The sequence below is a fragment of the Barbus barbus genome (genome assembly GCF_936440315.1).
Source record: "Barbus barbus genome assembly, chromosome: 28".
NCBI lineage: Eukaryota > Metazoa > Chordata > Actinopteri > Cypriniformes > Cyprinidae > Barbus > Barbus barbus.
The window spans coordinates 18,994,030-19,014,290 of NC_136756.1; the positions used below are offsets into that span (position 1 = coordinate 18,994,030).

Genomic DNA, 20,261 nt, shown 5'->3' on the forward strand with positions numbered 1-20,261 from the left:
AGTTTTTATTCATAAGTAGGATGGGGTGGCATTTTTGGGCACCTTTCCAAAGTACTTAATCAATTATTCTCAACATCTCAGCAGCCCATGAAGACTCAGCATGCATATGTAATGCGGAGGATGCAACCAGGATTTAATCAGAGAGGGAAAGGGCTTTAGATCGTGATAAAATACACAGATGTCACACAACAGTGATATACTTGAAGAAACTTGCCTCGTATGGGAGAGTATGTCTGTGACACATAAAACATCATCCCAGACGGATGCCAGAAACATAGCGAACAAAGTGGTAGACAAGATCCAGATGCATATTTAAAGCTAAGTCATATATTATTCTTGTATCCTAAGTGCTGAGTCTTATTTTACCTGCATGAGAGGTTTTCCGGCGAGCTGTACACTCTCTCATATCACATTCACACTGTACTGTGTGTGTGTGTGCTCAAGTGAGGTGCGAACACACTGCGGCAGGTTGGATGGACTTTGATACCGGGCATTTGAAGTGCTCACGCCACTGTTTGCTTTTAGTTTTTAAGGTGACTCGCTTTGCTATTTCTCCACAGCTCCAGGCAGAGTCTATACAACCTGGAGTTATAACTTTCTCTCTCTTTGTGAGGTAATGGAAAAGACCCGCAGCGGCGGAATGCACGGTCTCCTCTCCTCCCCTCTTTGAGTTTACTGCAATGGTGTTGCTGTAACTATGTAACTGTGTTAGTATTGTCCATTTAAAGACTCAGCCCCCCACCCTCGCTGATGTGTATCAGATGATGCATTAACTAATGTGTGATCTTTGCACTGCAGGCTTGTAATCAGAAACTCTGAAGTGTTATGTAATTTTCAGATGATTTGTGTTTTATTTTTGCTTGTATTTTTGTGTCCTTAGCTTCTGATATATGAGAAGACTATATGAGTCGCTATATGGCTAAACAACAGGGACACACATGCGGAGAAAGAGAGAGAGGGCCTTCTGCAGCCAACCCTGATGCGTAATTTGGCAGATCCTCTGAGATACTGATTCATTATGTATTTTTTCTACTTTGCCATCTTTAGCGGAAAGCCCCAGATGATTTTGCTGGTAAAAATGTGTAAATTTGCGGTAGCAGAATCTTTGACACCTGCAATAGATCTATGCATTTTTAATGAGCCCGTGTAAATTGTGTTTGTGGATGGAATCACCCCCCACTGCATTTTGACCATCTGTTTGCTTGTTTTGTTTCAATTTGGAGACTCGTATCATGTGTTAAGCTTGTGGAATACCACTGGGACTCGCATAAATGTGTTTGTGAAGGCCCTTGCCTCTCATTTTGTGCCTGTTAGAAGAGTTATGGGACATACATTCTCGTTCTCTATGTATTTGACTTTGTGCTATGTTTTATCGTTTTTGTTTTGGTTAAAGTAGAATATGTCTATATTAGAATATGTAAAAAGACACATTAATTTGTGTTTTGTTCACTTAATGTACAGTACACTACTGTTGAAATGTTTTGGGTTGGTTTAATTTTTAAAAGAAGTCTCTTATGCCCATAAAGTCTGCATTTATTTGATCAAAAATACAGTAAAAACAGAAATATTGTAAAACAGAACAATATTACTATTAAAAGTTTTCAATATTTTAAAATGTATTTTTTTATTACGGTGATAGCAAAGCTGAATGTCCAGCAGCCATTACTCTAGTCTTCAGTGTCACATGATCCTTTAGAAATTCATGGAAACTTTTTTCAGCATTCTTTAATGAATAGAAAGTTCAAAAGAACAGTATTTATTTGAAATTAATACATACTGTTAGTAGTGTAGTTTAGATGCATATATTTGTTAAATATTTTCTGTTACTCAAGACTGTCTGTCACTATAACAATAAACCAATATTATGACATTTATTATATGACACACAGTAAAAGTGTTTGAGGCTTCAAAATTAATCCGAAATTATTCATATTCAATTAACCTATTTTGAAAACTAAAATAGGTTGATTACCCTGAATATTTTTTAATCATTTTTTTTGTGCAAAGACCCTGATTTGTAGGAAACCCTTTAGAAAAAAACAACCCGAAAATGGTTTAAGGTGGTCTTCTGACCTATCCAAACTGGTCTTCAGTTGGTTTAGCTGGGTGGTCAGCTGGTCTCACAGTCTGACTAGCTGAAAAGTGCCTAAAATCAGTCAGCTGACCATCCTGACCGAGCAGGGAAATCAGCAAAGCCCAACAAACCATCTTAAGCTTATTTAAGGTGTTTTTTTTAGCACACAAATTAAACATGTTTTCCACTTTCTTTTTCTTTCAGCGCGGTCAACATGTCTAAGGCTACTGTTAAGAAGCTGCACTGGCGCTCGAAAGTGCAGGAGAGCTTCGTCCCGCTGGGCGGAGCCTCGGGAGAGCTTGGTGTGGCCATTGGAGGTGGTGCAGATTATGGAGAGTTCCCATTTGTTACAGCAGCACCTGGGGGTGGAGCCACTGTTGGTGACATCATCCTAGAGATCGGCGGTACACCTGTCCTGGGATTGACCTTGGGAGATGTGAGAGGGGTTCTGAACTCATGTCCACATCCAATTCGGATCAAAACCGTATCACCAGGTACTCTATTTATCAATTAGAACAAACTGACTGGTGTATGATATGGCACTGTAAGTTGGAGAATAACAGCCTTGTGCATTGATCCAACTCCTACTTTGCATTAGATAAGAGAAGGTCTATGCAAAGAGAAGAATTCCTGAATAGATACAGTTTGCAGAGTAGAATTAGATTAACTAAATTTTAAATTGTCATAATTTCCTCACCATCATGGCATTTCAAACCTCTATGACCATCTTCTGTGGAAAAGAGGAAATTATGAAGAATATTCGGACCTTTTTTCTTTTATATAATAAAACTGAAAGGGGACTAAGGCTGTCAAACTACAAATTGAGAGAAAGGATTCCAAAAAATATTAGAAAATTGGTCATTAAATGTGTGAGCTATATTCATTATGAATGCACAAGTCCAGTTCATAAACAAATTATGAACTGATTTAATGAAAAGAACAATTAATTAATGAATCGAACTTTGGTATTTCTCTCATGAACAAGGAGACTTGTTCAAGCTTAGCTGGTGTCAAGGTATCAGTCAATATTGATTTTTTTATTGGTCCAGAACACTTAAAATATAGTACAAAATTGGTATGGTATTTTTGGTATTGCTACTTTTATGCTATTTTTATGGTGCATTTTTGTCATTTTGGACAACAATTTTGGCCTCAGTCTCTAATTCCTTTCATTATACTGGAAAGAGTGGTCAGGATATTCTTTAGAAATTCACTTTTTGTTATCCATGAAAGACAGAAAACAAAGTTTTAGCGTGAGTAAATATTGACAGAATGTTCTTTTTGGGTGAAATATGCTATCTCCTTGGAGGCCCTCTGACCCACTGTGAGCTTTCTGAAGATGGGGGATATCAGTAATTTTCCAGTTCATGAGTCACCTCTTTCTGGGTTTAAACCTGTGACCTTTTCGTTTTTAGCCCAGGTCTTTCCTGACAAAGCTGCTGCACACAATACCATGCTATTTTGGGAGGTTTTATCTGCATTTTGTTGCACATATTAAATTAAATACATGGGTTGTGTGAGAACTTTATACCTACTGACAATATATAGCACTGAGTAGGTCACAGTGTTGACATGTCACCCGCTAGTGTCATTCTGCCTGAGGATTGTATTATCCTAATCTAACCTGCCTGAATACGTCAGATCAAGATGCTCCATGGGGATTTGATTTACTATATTCATGTCTAGCTTCTACACAAGGAAGTGTTAAGAATTTTTAGTTGCTCTTGACACCATAAATGAATGCTTAATGAAGGCATTTCAGTTGTGAACTACTGCAACAAGAATGTCAAATAATGCTTTCTTGTGTGAGGAAAAAGCTAAAAGCTTCTAAAAGCTTTTGTATTAATTAAATTACACAACAAAAAATACTGTATCACTGACGGTTTTAGATGTTTTTAAGGACCGAATGGTTGAGCATAGTAACCTTGCTGCTTGATTTAGTTACTAGAATTTTTGGAAGTAGAATACTTATTTATGGAAATAACAAAAGTAGAAACTGACTGAATTTTTTTTTTTTTTTAAATAAAATACACCTTTTTAAATCCTGCTGAATTAATGATACTCTACCGTTCAAAGGTTTAGGGTCAGTAAGAATTTATTTTACAGTAAATACATTTATAAAGTTACAAAGGATTTCTAATAAATGTTCTTTTGAGCCTTGTATGAATCAGAAATCTTGTTTTTATTATTGATAGTAAGAGCACCAGTGCAGCATATTAGACATTATTTCTAAGGGATCATGTGACAATGAAGACTGTAGTAATGGCTGCTAATTCAGCTAATTCATTTTAATACACATTAAAAAATATATTTTAAATTGTAATCATTCACAATATTAATGTTTTTACAATATTACTGATTTTGATCAAATAATTGCAGCCTTGGAGAGCATAGTATGGTGGCCGCGAGAGCTCAATGCGCTGCAAATAGATAAAACACCTTAAAATAAAGAAAACAACTTCCTCAATTTGACAACACACACGCTGCAAATGCTCACAACACAACCAAACGAAGAAACGCGCTGCAAATAAAATATATTTGGTTGTGTTGTGAGTATTTGCAGTGCGTTTCTTTATTTGTTTGTGTTGTGAGCATTTGCATCACCTGCTGTCAAACTGATGAAGATGTTTTCTTAATTTGCTTGCTTTGTCTATTTGCTTTGTCTGTTTTCTGAAGTTGAAGTTTTCAAAAGCACTCAAATGTTTTACTGACCCCAAGCTTTTTAATGTTTTTGTACATTTACACCATGTTTACGCACACATTTACACATTACAACCAGGTGCAATGCAACAAATTTCCAAATAAGCCATTATTTATTTGTTTATTATTATAATTTTTATCTGTCCACCACTTAGAAGTGGAAATGCTGTGTGATGTAACATATCATATGTAACCAATCAGAAAAGTTTATGGATAAGAAGTATAAAACGCATACCACATAATATATTTTTTATAACATCTGTTTTGTTACTTCAGTTGGCATCCTTTTTGTCTTTCCTCATAGAACTTCAGGGGTCTGTCCAATGTTTCGGAACCTGTATAATGTTTAACTCATTGGCTTTCGGTCCAGTGAGTTTTTGATAACATAAAAATTACTGACAAAATGTAGTATCGCTTGTCACAGTTGTGATTAGTTCAGACAGTAACTCAGATTACTCTTACTCTCATTAATTACACAGTATTTTTCTTAATAACATCATGTAAAAGATCCTGATGTGCAATATTTATGCCAGGTCTCCTCCAGTTCAGTGTCAGACATTAAGTGGATGTGATATCCTGCACTCTACTTAACCTCTCCGGAGCTCTGCCCTGGTCGGCCCGATTGATCGCTGTCAGCATGGGGAGGGGGGTGGAGCCTGGTTTCGGCGAGTAACGGGGCGGGCAATCCCCGTCCACAATGTATAAAGACCATCAATATCCAGCGTGAAAGGAAGCTGACTGTTATCTAAGGTCATAACGCACTTTACAAAATGAATAGATCAGCAGGAAATGACTCATCCTACCGTTCCCATGAGTCTTTGAGGAGTCCATGTGTTGAGATTGTGTGTGGAAAGGACCACCGGATTATATTAAGTGCAAAAATCAATACATAGAAGCCGAGCGGGGAAGATAGGTCCTCATTAGGTGCTCCGCAGTGCTTGTTTGTGACAACAGCACACTGACCTCAGAGACTCCTGCAGTTGTAGTGCAGTCTCAGTGTGCATGTGTGGTCTGAGGTGCTACTGTGGTAACCCGGGGTGTGTGGTATTAGGATTGAAATCAGGGTGAGAGACCGTTTTACCCTTATCACTTTTTGAGGTGTATTTCAGTTTGCTTATTTTCAGAACAGCGTCTTTGACCATTTCACTTTGCCAGTTCACCTTTTTTCTCATATTTCCATGGTGACAGCAGTGCTCTATTTGTGAGTTTGGCAACAGTGCTGTTATTAAAAAGTGGTTTCAGATCTCTCCATCTCATTCTTGCTCATGTGTTCTGTTTGTAATCTGTAGGCTCAACTCTCTGTAAGGATCTGAGACTTTACCTGAGCAAGTGTTTTACACCCGGATCAATGGACAGCCAACTCCAACAGGTCATACGAGAGAACCTCTACCTGCGCGCTGTGCCCTGTGAGTGACACACACCTACGTTCTTCAGTAATACAGGGGCCTTTAACTCAGGATGTCAAACTAATTTTGGAGAAAAAAGATGAAAATGTGCATTAAATGTCCAGTAGTAAAATGTATTATGCTCATTTGCTGACTGTCAAGATGAAAGTACTCACTTCATCTGGAGTTTACACAATTTTTGGGAATAAAGGCAAGCTTTTTTTTTTTTTTTATCAGTGTGTCTAAAAACAAAGTCATGCTTACAAGATACCAGATTGGCACAACAAGTGCTTTTGAGGATAATATAATCGCTGGATTTATGGATCACAATGGATTTATTCAGGCTTCAGGGAAAATCTGATTTTACTTTTGTTTTATTAAATCTGTTTTTATACTGTCTGTATAAACTAAGTTAAACATAGCCAGATTTTACTGACTTGCGTACTGTAGGTTCACCATGCATGAGACTTTAGAGATACTGTAGAATCTGTGTCATATATTAAGTTTAGCACTATTCAAATCTGGACATATTTGTCACAGACAACTGCATAAAAATAAATTTATTTAATCTGCCTCCATAAGTGGTTTGCATTAGGTTTATACAAATTTCATTTGAGTTTTTTGTCTTTCGTCCTCCAGTTCAGGAAATAAAAATGTGAAATGAACGGGTGAGATCTGTTTTAACCTTTTGTACTAATCTTTGCGCAGGCAAAACTGATCACTGACTTAACACATTTTCAACACATTTTTCTATTATTTTCCTTAAAACTCTTCATAGACCCCCACTCCATTATTTAAAGGGTTAGTTCACACAAAAATGAAAATTAGCCTGTGTTTTACTCACCCTCAAAGCATCCTAGGTGTATATGACTTTCTTTTTTCAGACGATATCCAATCGGAGTTATATTAAAAATTGTCCTGGCCCCTCCAAGCATTACAATGGGGATAAGCGGGTGTTTTTTGTCATCAGTCCAGAAGACTGGAATAAAGGCCTCCTGTAGCATCCATGCATTTTTGTAAGAAAAATATCCATATTTCAAATGTAATAAACACTTTTTTATAACTTAAGCCGTTCCGGCGGATGACGTATGATGTCGGCGTTGCGTGATTAGTGATGAACGCGGAGAGAGAACAAAACAAAATGCTAACAAAAATGCTGGTCACAAATTAGAAGTACAAACTGAGGATTTGTAACTGGGGCGTAGGCAGCGGACGGTCCTGATGGGCACAGGCCCGCCCACTCTTATGAAAGGACCCCCCAGTTTATTATACAAATATAATATTTGTTAAATGATTATTGTTTAATCTATTTTAACACAATTAGAGAACTATTATAACATCTCAAATAACTAAAATAAATAAAATGTGTTTTTGCATAATTCTTGATGAATTTGATTGACAGCAGTGTAAGCCAATTGTTATCCAGGCTGTTTCGGGCATGTCGCGCATGTAAATTCGTGTGTTCACCCATTTATTTGGACTGTAATTTGCAGCTGTGTGTTAGAAAATGTTAGTAAAACAGCAGCGATGCATAATTCTGTAAAAATGACTTTTAAAAACTCGCACAAACGAGGGAGAAAGCCCGTCCATCAGTCCGCAAGTAACAGTAAGACTTTTCAGTTCCACGCACGAACCGGTTCATTATGTGAAGCCGGGAACACAATATAGGCCTACTGTCAGGCCAATTATGAATATATATTAGCCTAACTGATTTGTAAAGAAAAATGTCGGAGGATTTCGATATAAGCCAAGAAGAGACTGGTTTTCCTTTGCTAAACTAGGAAACTTTGCTTCCTTTGCTCATGTATACAAACTCACGAGAATAGCATGTCTCAGAGGCGTGCACGTGATGGCTTGCACATATGAGAGTCAGCGGAAGTGAGAAAAAAGTGTTTATTACGTTTGAAATATAGATATTTATCTTACAAAAACACATGGATTCTCTTCAGGAGGCCTTTATTCACCCCCTTGGAGCTGTGTGAGGCACGTTTTATTATGGATAAAGTGGAGGCACTTTATTTCACGTCTTCTGGACTGTTGACAAAAGGCACCCGTTTATCACGATTGTAATGCTTGGAGGGGCCAGGACCATTTTTAATTTTGGATTCGTCTGAAAGAAGAAAGTCATATACACCTTGGATACTTGGAGGGTGAGTAAAACCACTGTGTACCATGACAGGTTGTCGGGTGTGCCATAGAAAATTATCAAAAACTTCCTTATCTCTATTATATTTCGTTATTATTTTAAATCAGTGCTATTGGTCATTATGTCGGTTTGTGTGTTTTTCAAATATTTAACCAACGAAAAGCATTCAAAAGAGATTGTGAATAAACCTCGTAATGCCATTGGATCCTCAAATTGTCGGTCAAACCTCATAACTCCACCCCACCTGCATTCAGAATGAAGTGCCGTGACGAGCAGTCTACTTGTTAATGTTAATGAAGAGTCTTAGCATTTGCTGTCTAGTTTTAGCCAATACACTTTTGTACGTTTTAAATATCATAGCTGTTCGTCTTTTAAATCGTGAGATTCTGGCCAAATGTATTAACAGCAAGAGAAACTGAGCGCCCATATAGCTACAATAAACTTTATAATCTGCAAACTGGTGAAAACGTTATGCTGTTAATTTACTGCCTCAGAGGCGGCCGTTCTAATGATGGACAAAACACAGATCTCAATCACTCGCTCGTCAAAAACCTCATTATCTCCATTTGAGTATGATTTTCAGAAATTAAGTGCAAGATCATATATAAAGCCCAAATACCAACTCTGATAAAACAATGTTTAATTATTGGGAAAAAATAATAATAAAAAATAAGTTTCCCCTTTCTATCTTTTTTTTTTTTTTTTTGTAATGCTTAGTGGTGCCGTGGGATTTTTTACATATCAAAACTGCCGTGGCAGTGGGAAACACTGAACTAACCCTTTAACAAAATGCGTATGGACCAGACCTCATGCATTTTAGTCATAGGTCTGGCTACACGTGAAGATTATACAATATGTAAAATGACTCCCTGCTGCTTCTCTCTGTCCACCAAGGGCTTCTTGGCCTGAAAAAGGTTGAAGACCCTGCAGTAAAACAACTGCATTGAAAACACAAACGAGAAAGAGACTGAAATACATAAGCCAGCAAAAGCATGCATGCAACCTCATGCTTTGATGCTCTCAGAGACTGTAAACAAATCCAGTTTACAATCACGTCAAACCTCAAGCGGAGTCAAAGGTTCAGTCACTTTGAGGCAATGCAATGCACTTTAACCATTGCCATGGCAACTGTCATCAAATGTCTCAGCAGTGTGCTCATTGTGAATGGCACTGTTCCATATTTTGCCTTGGCAACAAAACTGCAACTATTTTCAGAAATGATTACATGCATTTATTAATGTATAGCTCCTGCCTGCCCCTTTAAAACATCAGGCACCCGCACACCCTAAGAGCTGATACATTTAATCCGTCCCGCATGATTCAAATTTAACCTATTTCCTGCTCTTGAATCCCAAAGCTGCACATTTGTCTTTGTCTCCAGCCTGAGGTACCCTGCTGTGCCTTTCAGCGCTCCTGTGCATGCATATACGCATAAACGCATCAGCACCCAAACACAGACCCATTCACGCATGCTTGCAAATGTATACATAAGCACACTCATATTTGCGAATCCATTCACATAACGTTTTATCTGTCAGTTCAGTTACATAGCCTGTCAACTTGAAAAAAAGGCTTTCCCAAATAACACGTTTATTCATCACATAATTTTTGACACCATAAAGCAGCTAATTTTACTGTCACTTTTCTGAATAGATTGCAGGCAATTAGAAGACTGTAAGATGCTCCTCTTATCTGTTCTTTTAGGATAAAATGGCACAGGTGTGTCAGTATAAATGTACATAGCTATGTTTGACCAGGTGCTGAACGTCCTGCTAAATAGTTAACATGGGGTTGCATTGGGGCTTTTAGAGTCGACATGAAGTCAGCATTATTTATTTTTCTAAAACACGTTACTGGTCTTATTTTGCGTAATTCATCAGTACATGTTATTCTCAAAGAAAAAAAAAAGTTTCATCGTAATCTTTCATCAAGAAATAATAACTTGCTCAACTGTCCTTTCCAGCGGACATCACAGATCGCTATATTTCAACCATAACCACCTGACTCCGTTCTGAAACTTTACGCCAGCTTTTCACAATCCAATCAGATTCTGATGGATACATTTTTTCCCTGTTTGATATCCAGACTCAGAAATGTCACGTTACAAATGTAAAAAGCCCTCAATGTCTAAATCCATAACGTCTCATTCTACACATTCATTAGAGATTCATTTCAGAGTGAAAGTATAGGTTCAAGTTTGTTGCATTAAAATGTCATTATTTCAAAAGAAAAAAACACTCTCATATGCTTTTTGCATGGTCTGCCAGTGGGATTAATGCAATACAGGCACTGTGATGTCATATATTAGCTTGGGACAATGCAGTGTTTTGTTATTAATGGATGATTTATTGTATATAGTGGCTGAAGGCTTTTAAGTCATTACAGTCCTGCTTGATGTTGAGTAACTATGCGTTGTATCCATAGCAATATGTGCGCTACCTCATAAACCACGTACCTTTTCTCTACCTGAAGACTTTTGCTTCAGAGCCATTTGTTATGTTGGCAAGGTCGATTGATCAAAATGTGCAGGTTTCCTACTGTATCTCTTCCGCAACACTGGAGAGTTGCAGTGATCAGTTTAGCCTAAATCAGGATGCACTGCTAATCTACCTCAGGAAAATCCACTTTTCTCAACTTTCATTTGAGATGGAAAACTGAGAGGGAGTTGTATAATCTCATCACTCTGGGATTATAGACCAAATCTGAAGTGTTTGAAATCATAATCAGGTGTCGCCTCACACCAACAAAGTCATATGCAAACAGACGCACAGACAGTTTGTTTAATATACAGTTAGTATGTAAACGCTGTTATGTAACTGATTTTAACTTCATTTGACACTCACATCAGACATTAAACTCTGCCTGTTTTCCATATCAATCATCAATCAACTTGCTACAAGTATGTGTGCGAGTGAGATGGCTGCGTCGTTTTCGGAGGTTCTGTAGATCCAAACATCAAATGCATTAAAGCTCACTTACCTCCTGGTGATGTCATCAGGATGTTTTTTTTTTTTAAAGCATTAGATTTTTAGCAAAGGGAAGATGCAAGTTTATGAAAAAATAATGATCTTTTAAAATGTCCTATGTGTTTGTAGCACTACTGGCCTTTCTATTTTTACATTCTCCATTTAAATGGCTTGTTGTCTACTTATAACAAATTCATACGTTTTTTTTGCAACGTTAAGAAAAAAGCGAAAACATTGTATTTTTTTCTAATTACATTCTTATGTTTGCTCTCCCTGCTTTGACCCAGGTACGACCAGGCAACCACGGGATGGAGAGATCTCAGGGGTGGATTATAACTTTGTGTCCATTGAGGAATTCTTCTCCCTGGAAGAGTCTGGAGCCCTGCTGGAAAGTGGGAAGTTTAAAGGTCAGCATTAGTATTGCCAAACTGTTGTTTCTTAACCAGGGTGTTCCATGTGGGACTCAACATGACTTAAAATGATTTAAAACAAAGACAAAACTGAGCTAAAACAGCTAAACAGCAAGATATTTCTTATTTTAATTTCATGATTACCATGGTCTTGTAAAACCTGAATATATGACAAAGTTAAATATTACAAGTAGGATTTCTAGACCTGGAAATTATATAATAATATAAATGAATAAAATGCCATGGGCATTTGTGTAATAAATATACATTTGTCTAGTTACGCCAAGCAATTTATTTATTTATTTGCGATTATACTTATTTTTGTTTTGTTTTTCTTTTCAAAAACTATGAGTGCCAAATAGGTTTTTAAAACAAAACTAGGGCTTGGGGGGGCCTTTAAAATTGTTGTGGACAGTGGAGGGCATTAGAGTCAAAAAGACTGAGAAGCACTGATCTAAACAGTTATTTCATTGCTTATCAAACTATTATATTTTCTCTCAAATAACAAATTAAAATATCAAATGCTAAAAAATAAGAACTCAGAGCTCAGACCACCATTCACTAAGTTCTTCATATTTGATTATTAAATATTAAGGCTGATCTGATCGTATTTTTCAGCTAACAGTATGTGTTTTACACATTTTACCTTGATTAAATCCATTCTATTCCACAGATTCAACTCACAAAATTCATATTCAGACAAATTCATATACAAACATATGGAACAGACATGCCTTGTTTTGGTAAAGAGGTAAATTTACTGTTCTACTGAGTTTGTGTGCTCATGCATTTGAGTTTGTGTGTGCTCGTGAACACATGGCGAGGGTCAGGGCGTCACGCCAGAGCTCCAAATGCTCAAGCCAATCAGAATCAAGAGAAGCACCCTTCAGACTGCGGAGAAAAGTGCCGTGCAGGCTTAGTTCTGTCCTCCAGCATTATCAGCAGAAAGAGCTGAAAAAGAGCCCTAATGGAGAGAGAAGAAGTGTGTAATGCAGACTGATGTCTGAGCCTGCTGATGTCTTTGTTAAGGGTCTCACACACAGCTGCAGATTCACACTATGACATCCTTCAAAGTTGCAGCTTTTGGATTTATGAATATGTTTCCGCTGACTCGTGTTTTTGATGCCGCTGCACCACTTTCCTTTTGTCTTTGAAAAGTAAGAAAGATATTGTTCACTTATGTCCATCTCAATCCCACATAAAAATGGTTTTGTGTTTTTTATGCAAACCTGCTGATGACTGATGACTCATGGTCCAATCACTGACCATGTCAATATCAACAATAGGGACTTCTTTTTGTTGAGAATTAGGGTTTTTATTTTAATTTTTTTTTATTTTTACTTATCGTGCCAAAATCTTCACTCTATATACACGACTGTACAAACGAATGGGGCTTTTGAAAGTCTTATGCTCACCAAGGCTTTATTTGATCAAAAATACAATACAAAAACAATAATATTGTGAAATCTTTAAATAACTGTTCTCTATTTGGAAATATTATAAAATGTAATTTATTCTTGTGATGGCAAAGCTGAATTAGCAGTTGTTACTCCAGTGTCACATGATCCTTCAGAAATCATTCTAATTTGCCGATTTAGTGATCAAGAAACATTATCAACGTTATTATCTATATTGAAATCAGTTGTGCCGCTTAATATTTTTGTTGAAACCGTGATGCATTTTTCCCAGGATTCTTTGATGTATAAAAATTTCAAAAGAACACCATTTGAAATAGAAATGGAAATATTACTTCTAACAATATAAATGCCTTTACTGTCACTTCTGATAAATTTAATTCATCCTTGCTGAATAAAAATACTAATTTCTTAATAAAACCTTGATGACCCCCTAGAAACTCTAGAAAGGTGAGATTTTGTATGTTTTAATAAGTCTATTATTAATAACAAAAGTGTTTTTAACACCTGAGCAGTGATGCCCTGCAGCTCATGAGTCATCTCTCCAGCCAGAAACCACACCACACTCCTACTTTTCTATCACTCTGTACAGGAGAAAAGAAGCTTTTCTCTATAATCCCTATTTCAGTTTCTCTGTCTCCGATCACCCCTCCACCCCAATTCCCTCTCTCTTTCTCTCTCTCTATTTATTTTTTTCTCCAGTTGTAAATAAGCTGCAGTGAGGAGACTTATGCTGCTGCAGTTAAATATCACTGAAAGTGCCAACCATGTAAACCCTCTTAGCTGTGAAGGATTGTGCGCCCCTAGTGGTCTTATAGTGTAAATTGTGTTTTTTTTTTCACTTGGAAAAAGGTGGCTTAATCTCATGTTTTTGCCATTGATCTGGATGCTAAAAGAGCTCTGGAACATCCTGTCAGTTCAGTTTATTAGTTTCATAACAGCTGCAGTGATTAAGGGTTAAGAGAGTGTGATCTAGGGCAGTGGCAGCCAGGAGCAGGATAAATTCCTCTTTTGATAAAATGTACTACTAGAACTATATCATTAAAACTGGTGTTTTGAACGATACATTGGGGTCACATGAACCATTGGAAATGGCTTTTAAATTTGAGATTATTTTAAATGAGGAAAGTTTAGGATTTTTAACATTTTGAAATTAAGAAATATTATGATATAAAATTAATTCTGCACTATTTCTATTTCACTAATCAAGTAAGCAAATTCATGACACTAATCATGTGAAGTCTTTGGTACAAAAGGTCAGATTTTCTTGCTTCAATTTGAATCACAAGGTGATCTTTTGGAACATCCACTCAAATCATGCAGGATAACATGGATCATCAGATTTTGTGGAGCTCTTGCCAGACTTGTGGAGTTCATGCCAGTTTGAGTATATGTTGTTACTACAGGAATAAGGGGCTCATGTTAATTCACAATTGTTATGCTGGAAATATGTAATGAAGAATGTTGTATTATATTAGACATAAATTTACTAGTGTTTTTAGATGTTTGTTTGTATGTCAGGTAGCCTAATTGTAAATTTGAATGTTTTTTTGGATTCATTTTTCTTTTCATTGTTAATGGTGTTCTCATAGGGTTTGTATTTTGCTGGATTAATTCATTTTTGCTTTTGAAAATTGAGATCTAAAGCCTTCTGTCTCAAGCTGTTTTGAGTCTCCTATTCTGGTCCACAATTCTAGAAATGGCTCTTTGGCTGCCTCAAAAAAATCGACTCAAGGAACAATAGTTTTTAGGTTGAAAATGGATGATCTTATCAAGGACAGTTAGCGCATGTAAAGCATTGTGTCTGAAGGCCATTGTTTTTGAATTTTGCTGATTGGAAATTTTTTTCGATTGTGGCTTCATAGAGGCCATTTCTAAAAAATCTCCATCATCACAGGGAACTATTATGGCACACCTCGGCCAGTCCACATCGGTCCTGACAGCCCCCCCATTACATACCAGGAACATCGAAATCTCCTGAGGAACTTCCGTACCCGTAGCAAATCGCTCAGCAACCTGGAAAAGGCAGTGGAGGAAGGGGACAACAGCGAGGAAGACTCTGGTCTTTCAGGTATTCAGCTGTTGGGTCCACCTTTATTTTGAAAGTAATTATTTAATTCTTGAACAAGTATTTTTAAATGCAAGCAACTTCCTATCTCATGGTACAGCAATATATTAAGGAAATATTTTCTGATGAGATTGGGAACTTCTCTTCTTTTATCAGGATCTATAACTTATGGTGTACCCCAAGGCACATGTTTGGGTCCTTTTAATTTTTCCTCTATATATGCTCCCTTTAGGTTCATTTTATTCCAAAACTAAGTATCTCCTTCCACTGTTACACAGACAATACATTTATCTTCTAAAAGCCGTTGTTAAAACTAACGTAAAACTTAAAGCCTAACGTAATCCAACAGCCAATGAGAAGTTACTTTGTTGTTGCTTAAATATTGTGTACAATATACAGTATGTTGAGTTTTCTGGGGCATGCCGAATCTTCCAGCATCTCTGGATTTGACTGAAGTTTTTAACCATTTTGCATTTGAAACCCACAGTTTTTGAACACTCAACCAGGACATGCTTACATTTTTATGTTTTTGACATTAAAAACTATGGAATTGTATTTAGGATTGTTGCCTTTCTCATATTAGAGCTGGCAAGAGGAGAGTAACGTGAACAGTGTGAACTCCCGCTGGCCTGAGTTTGCCTAAGATTATACAAGACGGCTTCATGGCCTCATCTCATGTCATGTTCACTGTACTTTGTTTCCCAGCGGGGTCTGCAGGAGCCAGCAGTGCCCCTCCCACCACCATTGTCTCACCTAATCAGACTTGGGATTTAGGCGGTGGGCGGGATGGAGGGGTTGCCATGGAGAATGGAGCACGTGGAGGGGCATTGCCTGAAAACTGGGAGCTGGCATTCAGTGACACGGGCGAACCCTATTACATCAAGTGAGTCAGCAGGGGGAGAAGGAAAATATAAGACGGTATAGTGAGGAATAGAGTGGGCAAGAATAGAGACAGAAGGTCATTTGCTTCCTCCAGTAATCAAAGATTATAGTCAAAGTTGACACGATGCCTTTGTATGTCACATTAGATTTTTGACATGTGAAGGCGACACTTGAACTTTAAGATGTACGTCAATGAGAAATGTTTAATTCAGTGAGTGGCGTACAGTTATCATGTTTGAAGTAAATGTGATTATTTTGTATTTTTGATGCAAAAAAAGGTGACATTTGAATTCTAAGATGCACGTCAATAAAAAAACGCAGATTCTTTGCCTTCATCTATGAAAATTAAATCAGCTTAATGTGGTTATTTTGTATTTTTGATGCAATTTTGTGTTAAAAAAAAGGCTGACATTTGAACTTCAAAATGCACATCAATGAAAAGTGCATAATCTTTGCCTTCAGCTAAGAAAATGAAGTCATCTTAATGTGGTTATTCTGGATTTTTGATGCAATTTTGTGTAAAATAAGGGCGACATTCGAACTTTAAGACGCACGTCAGTGAAAAATGCATAATCTTTGCCTTTATCTATGAAAATTAAGTCCTTAATGTTTATTGCTCTCAGAACTGCAGTTGTATTTCATCTTAAAGTTGCTGATGAAACAAAGTCTCTCTCATTTATCTCATTTTTCAGCCATAACTCAAAGACCACAAGCTGGCTGGACCCAAGGACTCAGGGCAAAGAGATTTTCAGCAAGACAGAGTGTGAGTGTATATGTGTACATGTGTGTGTGAGCTTGGCTCCTCTCCACTTTTTGCCCCCAAACATACTCTCACTCTCTCTGCAGTCTTCACACAAAGATTAATGACAAACCTTCCTGGAGCTATTTAGTCTTTCTCTCATGCCTTCATCTTGTCCCTTGTTTCCTTTGCCTTTCAAACCTTATCCACGATCCCCTCGTCTCTCCCCACTCGCTTCCTTTAATGTTATCTATCACTCAAAGCACGCTCTCTTAGATTTGAGAAGGTCGTGTCTGCTATCACTTCTGTGCTGAGTGATCTTCAGAAGTCATTATCTCTGTTACTATGCACATGTGTAAGAAGCCCATGTGTGCAAATACATTTATGTGCATACATATCTAAAATCTAATTTAACCACGAGGAAAAAAGTTTTAGAAGTTTGAAAAACAAATAGTGTGTAGTGGATATAGTATACTGCCTACTGTTGTAAAATAATATACATTTCGCAGGTTTCAGATTGTAGTATACTATATTGTCTCATGACCTCTTCACATTGCATGATTAATTCAGTGGTTGAAGTCCAGTAATCATGCTGGAAGTAAATGTGGTTACTTTGAATTTTTAGATGCAATTTTGAAAAAAGTCACAAAAGCAATTGATAATTTAGTGCCCTTGCAATGTGCTCTGTTGTATGCTGCACATTTTGCCAGTACTGCACATTTTACTGCAGAATATAAACAGTGTGTGATTGAACATTTTATACAGAGTATAACCAGTACAGCCCACATCCCAGCAGATGGCACTGTTTTTTAGCAGTCAACTACATCCTGAAACGCTTTAGTTTAGGCGGGTTTGCTTAAAGGCATTGTTAAAACTGTGGACTTGGCATCCCATGTATAGACACTTACTTTTATGTTTTTTTGTTGTGTGTACGTGTGAATTAGTACCTGCATTCACAGACCAACCATCTGAACTGAAGGGCTATTCCATACACACCCGCCTGTCGAAAGGGCCTCGTGGGTTTGGCTTTAACATTGTGGGCGGCAGTAGACCTCGAGAGTTCCTGCAGGTGTACAGTGTCACCCCTGGAGGCCCATCTGCACTCAGAACAGGTGACGTTTAACCCAGTGTCCTTTAAAAAAAACATAACACAGGTGCAACTGGCACTGTATTGCAAACACTACCACACAAAAAACTAAAAACAAATTATAGCAGTGATTAGGATCTAAAATCTAAACTTTTAAATTCAAAATTTTTTGCAAGATGTTCCAATGGTGTTTAAATTGAGGCAAAAATATTTCTTAATAGTCATGTAAAATTACTACTGTATTATTATTATTATTATTATTATTATTCGGTAAAGCTGTTTTTGTTATTTAAAATGACATAAAGCAGTCATTTTATTTTAAATTGCTCATGTCTTTCCTCAATATGACAGTTTGCACAAGTATATTCACAAAGGTATCAGCTGTAAGGTTTAATGTTTTCATCCGGCTACTTTTATTCTAATTACACAATGAGAACAATTACAATTTTAAATAGAAATTTTTGGGAAAAAAAAAAGAATTGAGGATTTTCCTGCATGCCGCATTCATATTACCTTGGCAACACGAGTATTCTCTTTTGGAAAGTGGCTTCTGCTTTTTGCTGCTTCTTTATAAATCTGCAGTTGAGGAGATGGTACTTCAACGGTCAGTTCTTTAAATATTTATAGATTTATGACGGGTATAATAATTTAATAGCACACACAGATTTGTGCAGGGGGCTCTTAAGGACATTGTGAATCATATGTGATGTAATGGTACTGCTGACTTTAACATCCTCTTTTTATGCTTAGAAGACAAAAAGCCCCATAGATCAGGATTTAAGTCAGATCACTTTTAGATGTCAGAAAAACCAAGGGAGAGAAAAGGATTGGATGGATAAAAGATTTTATCACAGGAGCATGAGCTGCTCTCCCTATCCTTTAATCTATCCCTCCAATCCTCACTTTTATTTTAGGCAGGAAATCCCATGACATTCTTTCTCTCTCTGGATTAGATTAGTGTGTGTGTGTGTGTGTGTGTGTGTGTGCACGCGTGTGTATATTTGGTGATTTGGAGGGTCTCATGGTTTGAATCTGCTCATAAATTGTTAATCCAGATGGGTCTGTAGGTTTTAATCTGCTTGTCTCTTACACACAACACTGTCCACTCACGTGTACTAACAAAATCAAACACACACACTCACACACTTATCCTTAAAGGGGTCACATGGTACCTTAAAAAAATCCTTTGAGATTTGTCTTTTTTTTGTTCCAAATCATTTTTCATTTTAGATTAGTTTATTTGATAAAATAAAGAATAACTAAAAACCAATAAAAAAAAGAATTTATCGTGACCATTTTCAACCATCTTTGACTCTTCACAAAACTCAGACAAAGGTCAGACTGCAAAGATCAGGGGCCTTGTTAAAACAGCCTTCATCCTCCCCTTTCAAACATTAGTTTCAGTAAATTTTCTTTTTCGATTGGTAGAAAATTTTGAAAGTTACTGCAGGTTTTTATTGTTCACTGAATTTTTTAAACTTACAAAATTAAGGACATTTTGATTCCTTATATGATCACTTTGATGCTTGAGAATCTGATTGGTTATGATTTCCCACATGTGTAAATGCAAATGTTTCTCGCTCTGTCTCTCTCTCAGCGGACATCCTAGTGTACATCAATGACTCATGTGTGCTGGGTCTGTCCCATAAAGAGGTTGTAGAAATGCTGAAATCTGTCCCCATGGGTCACAGCGTGGACGTGGTTCTCCGTCGAGGTTACCCAATGCTCTACAACCCTGATGGCTGCCCCAAAATCAGCCTTTCCTCCCCTTCTGACCCAAACAGCTCCAACCCTACAGCCCCTGGGTCTGCTCAATCCCAGGTCCAACATCCCGATGGACACCAGCCTGGCTTGGTGAACCTCAACCGCTCCATGTCTCACCACAATAACTTCTACCCCCGCATGCAGAAAGAGTCCTTGGATGCTAATGGAAACACAGCACCCCAGCTTTCATACGCAATGACCAATGGAAATGGAGTGGGAGGGACTATAGGGATGGGGGCGGTGACTTCTTCAAATGCCCCTCCTCCATCAGAGCGGATGAGCTCCAGTCATAGTGATACGGAGGTCTGCTCTGTTGTCACGCGCAGGTAAGCAGAATGACATTTCAGACTAGTTCAGTTATTATCATTATTATTAATAAATAACCATGTTCATGATTATGGTCATGGTTGTGATCTTGATGATGATAATAATAACTATTATTATGATTAATATTGGTGTTGTTGTTAATGATAACAATTATTATTAATGAATATGGTAGTAATAATATTAAGTAATAATAACATTAATATATTTGTTTATGATTATTAATAATAATTATCATTAATGTATGGTGCCCGGGAGGGGTCGTCTTCGGTTCACTTAGTTTTGTCGTGGCCACGACATA

At 37.2% G+C, this 20,261-nt stretch overlaps 1 protein-coding gene across 1 annotated transcript in view; it reads left to right on the plus strand.

The window, feature by feature from the left end:
* Positions 1–2,288: 2,288 nt before the first annotated feature.
* Positions 2,289–20,261, plus strand: part of magixa (MAGI family member, X-linked a) — a gene marked incomplete at its 5' end in the record, with an annotated part of 40,908 nt that continues 22,935 nt past the window's right edge. Inside the window, 8 exons of the mRNA XM_079383486.1 lie at positions 2,289–2,568; positions 6,064–6,180; positions 11,559–11,678; positions 14,994–15,167; positions 15,870–16,047; positions 16,739–16,809; positions 17,730–17,897; positions 19,470–19,962. Coding sequence (XP_079239612.1) covers positions 2,289–2,568; positions 6,064–6,180; positions 11,559–11,678; positions 14,994–15,167; positions 15,870–16,047; positions 16,739–16,809; positions 17,730–17,897; positions 19,470–19,962 — 1,601 coding nt within the window. The remainder of the gene's footprint in view (positions 2,569–6,063; positions 6,181–11,558; positions 11,679–14,993; positions 15,168–15,869; positions 16,048–16,738; positions 16,810–17,729; positions 17,898–19,469; positions 19,963–20,261) is intronic.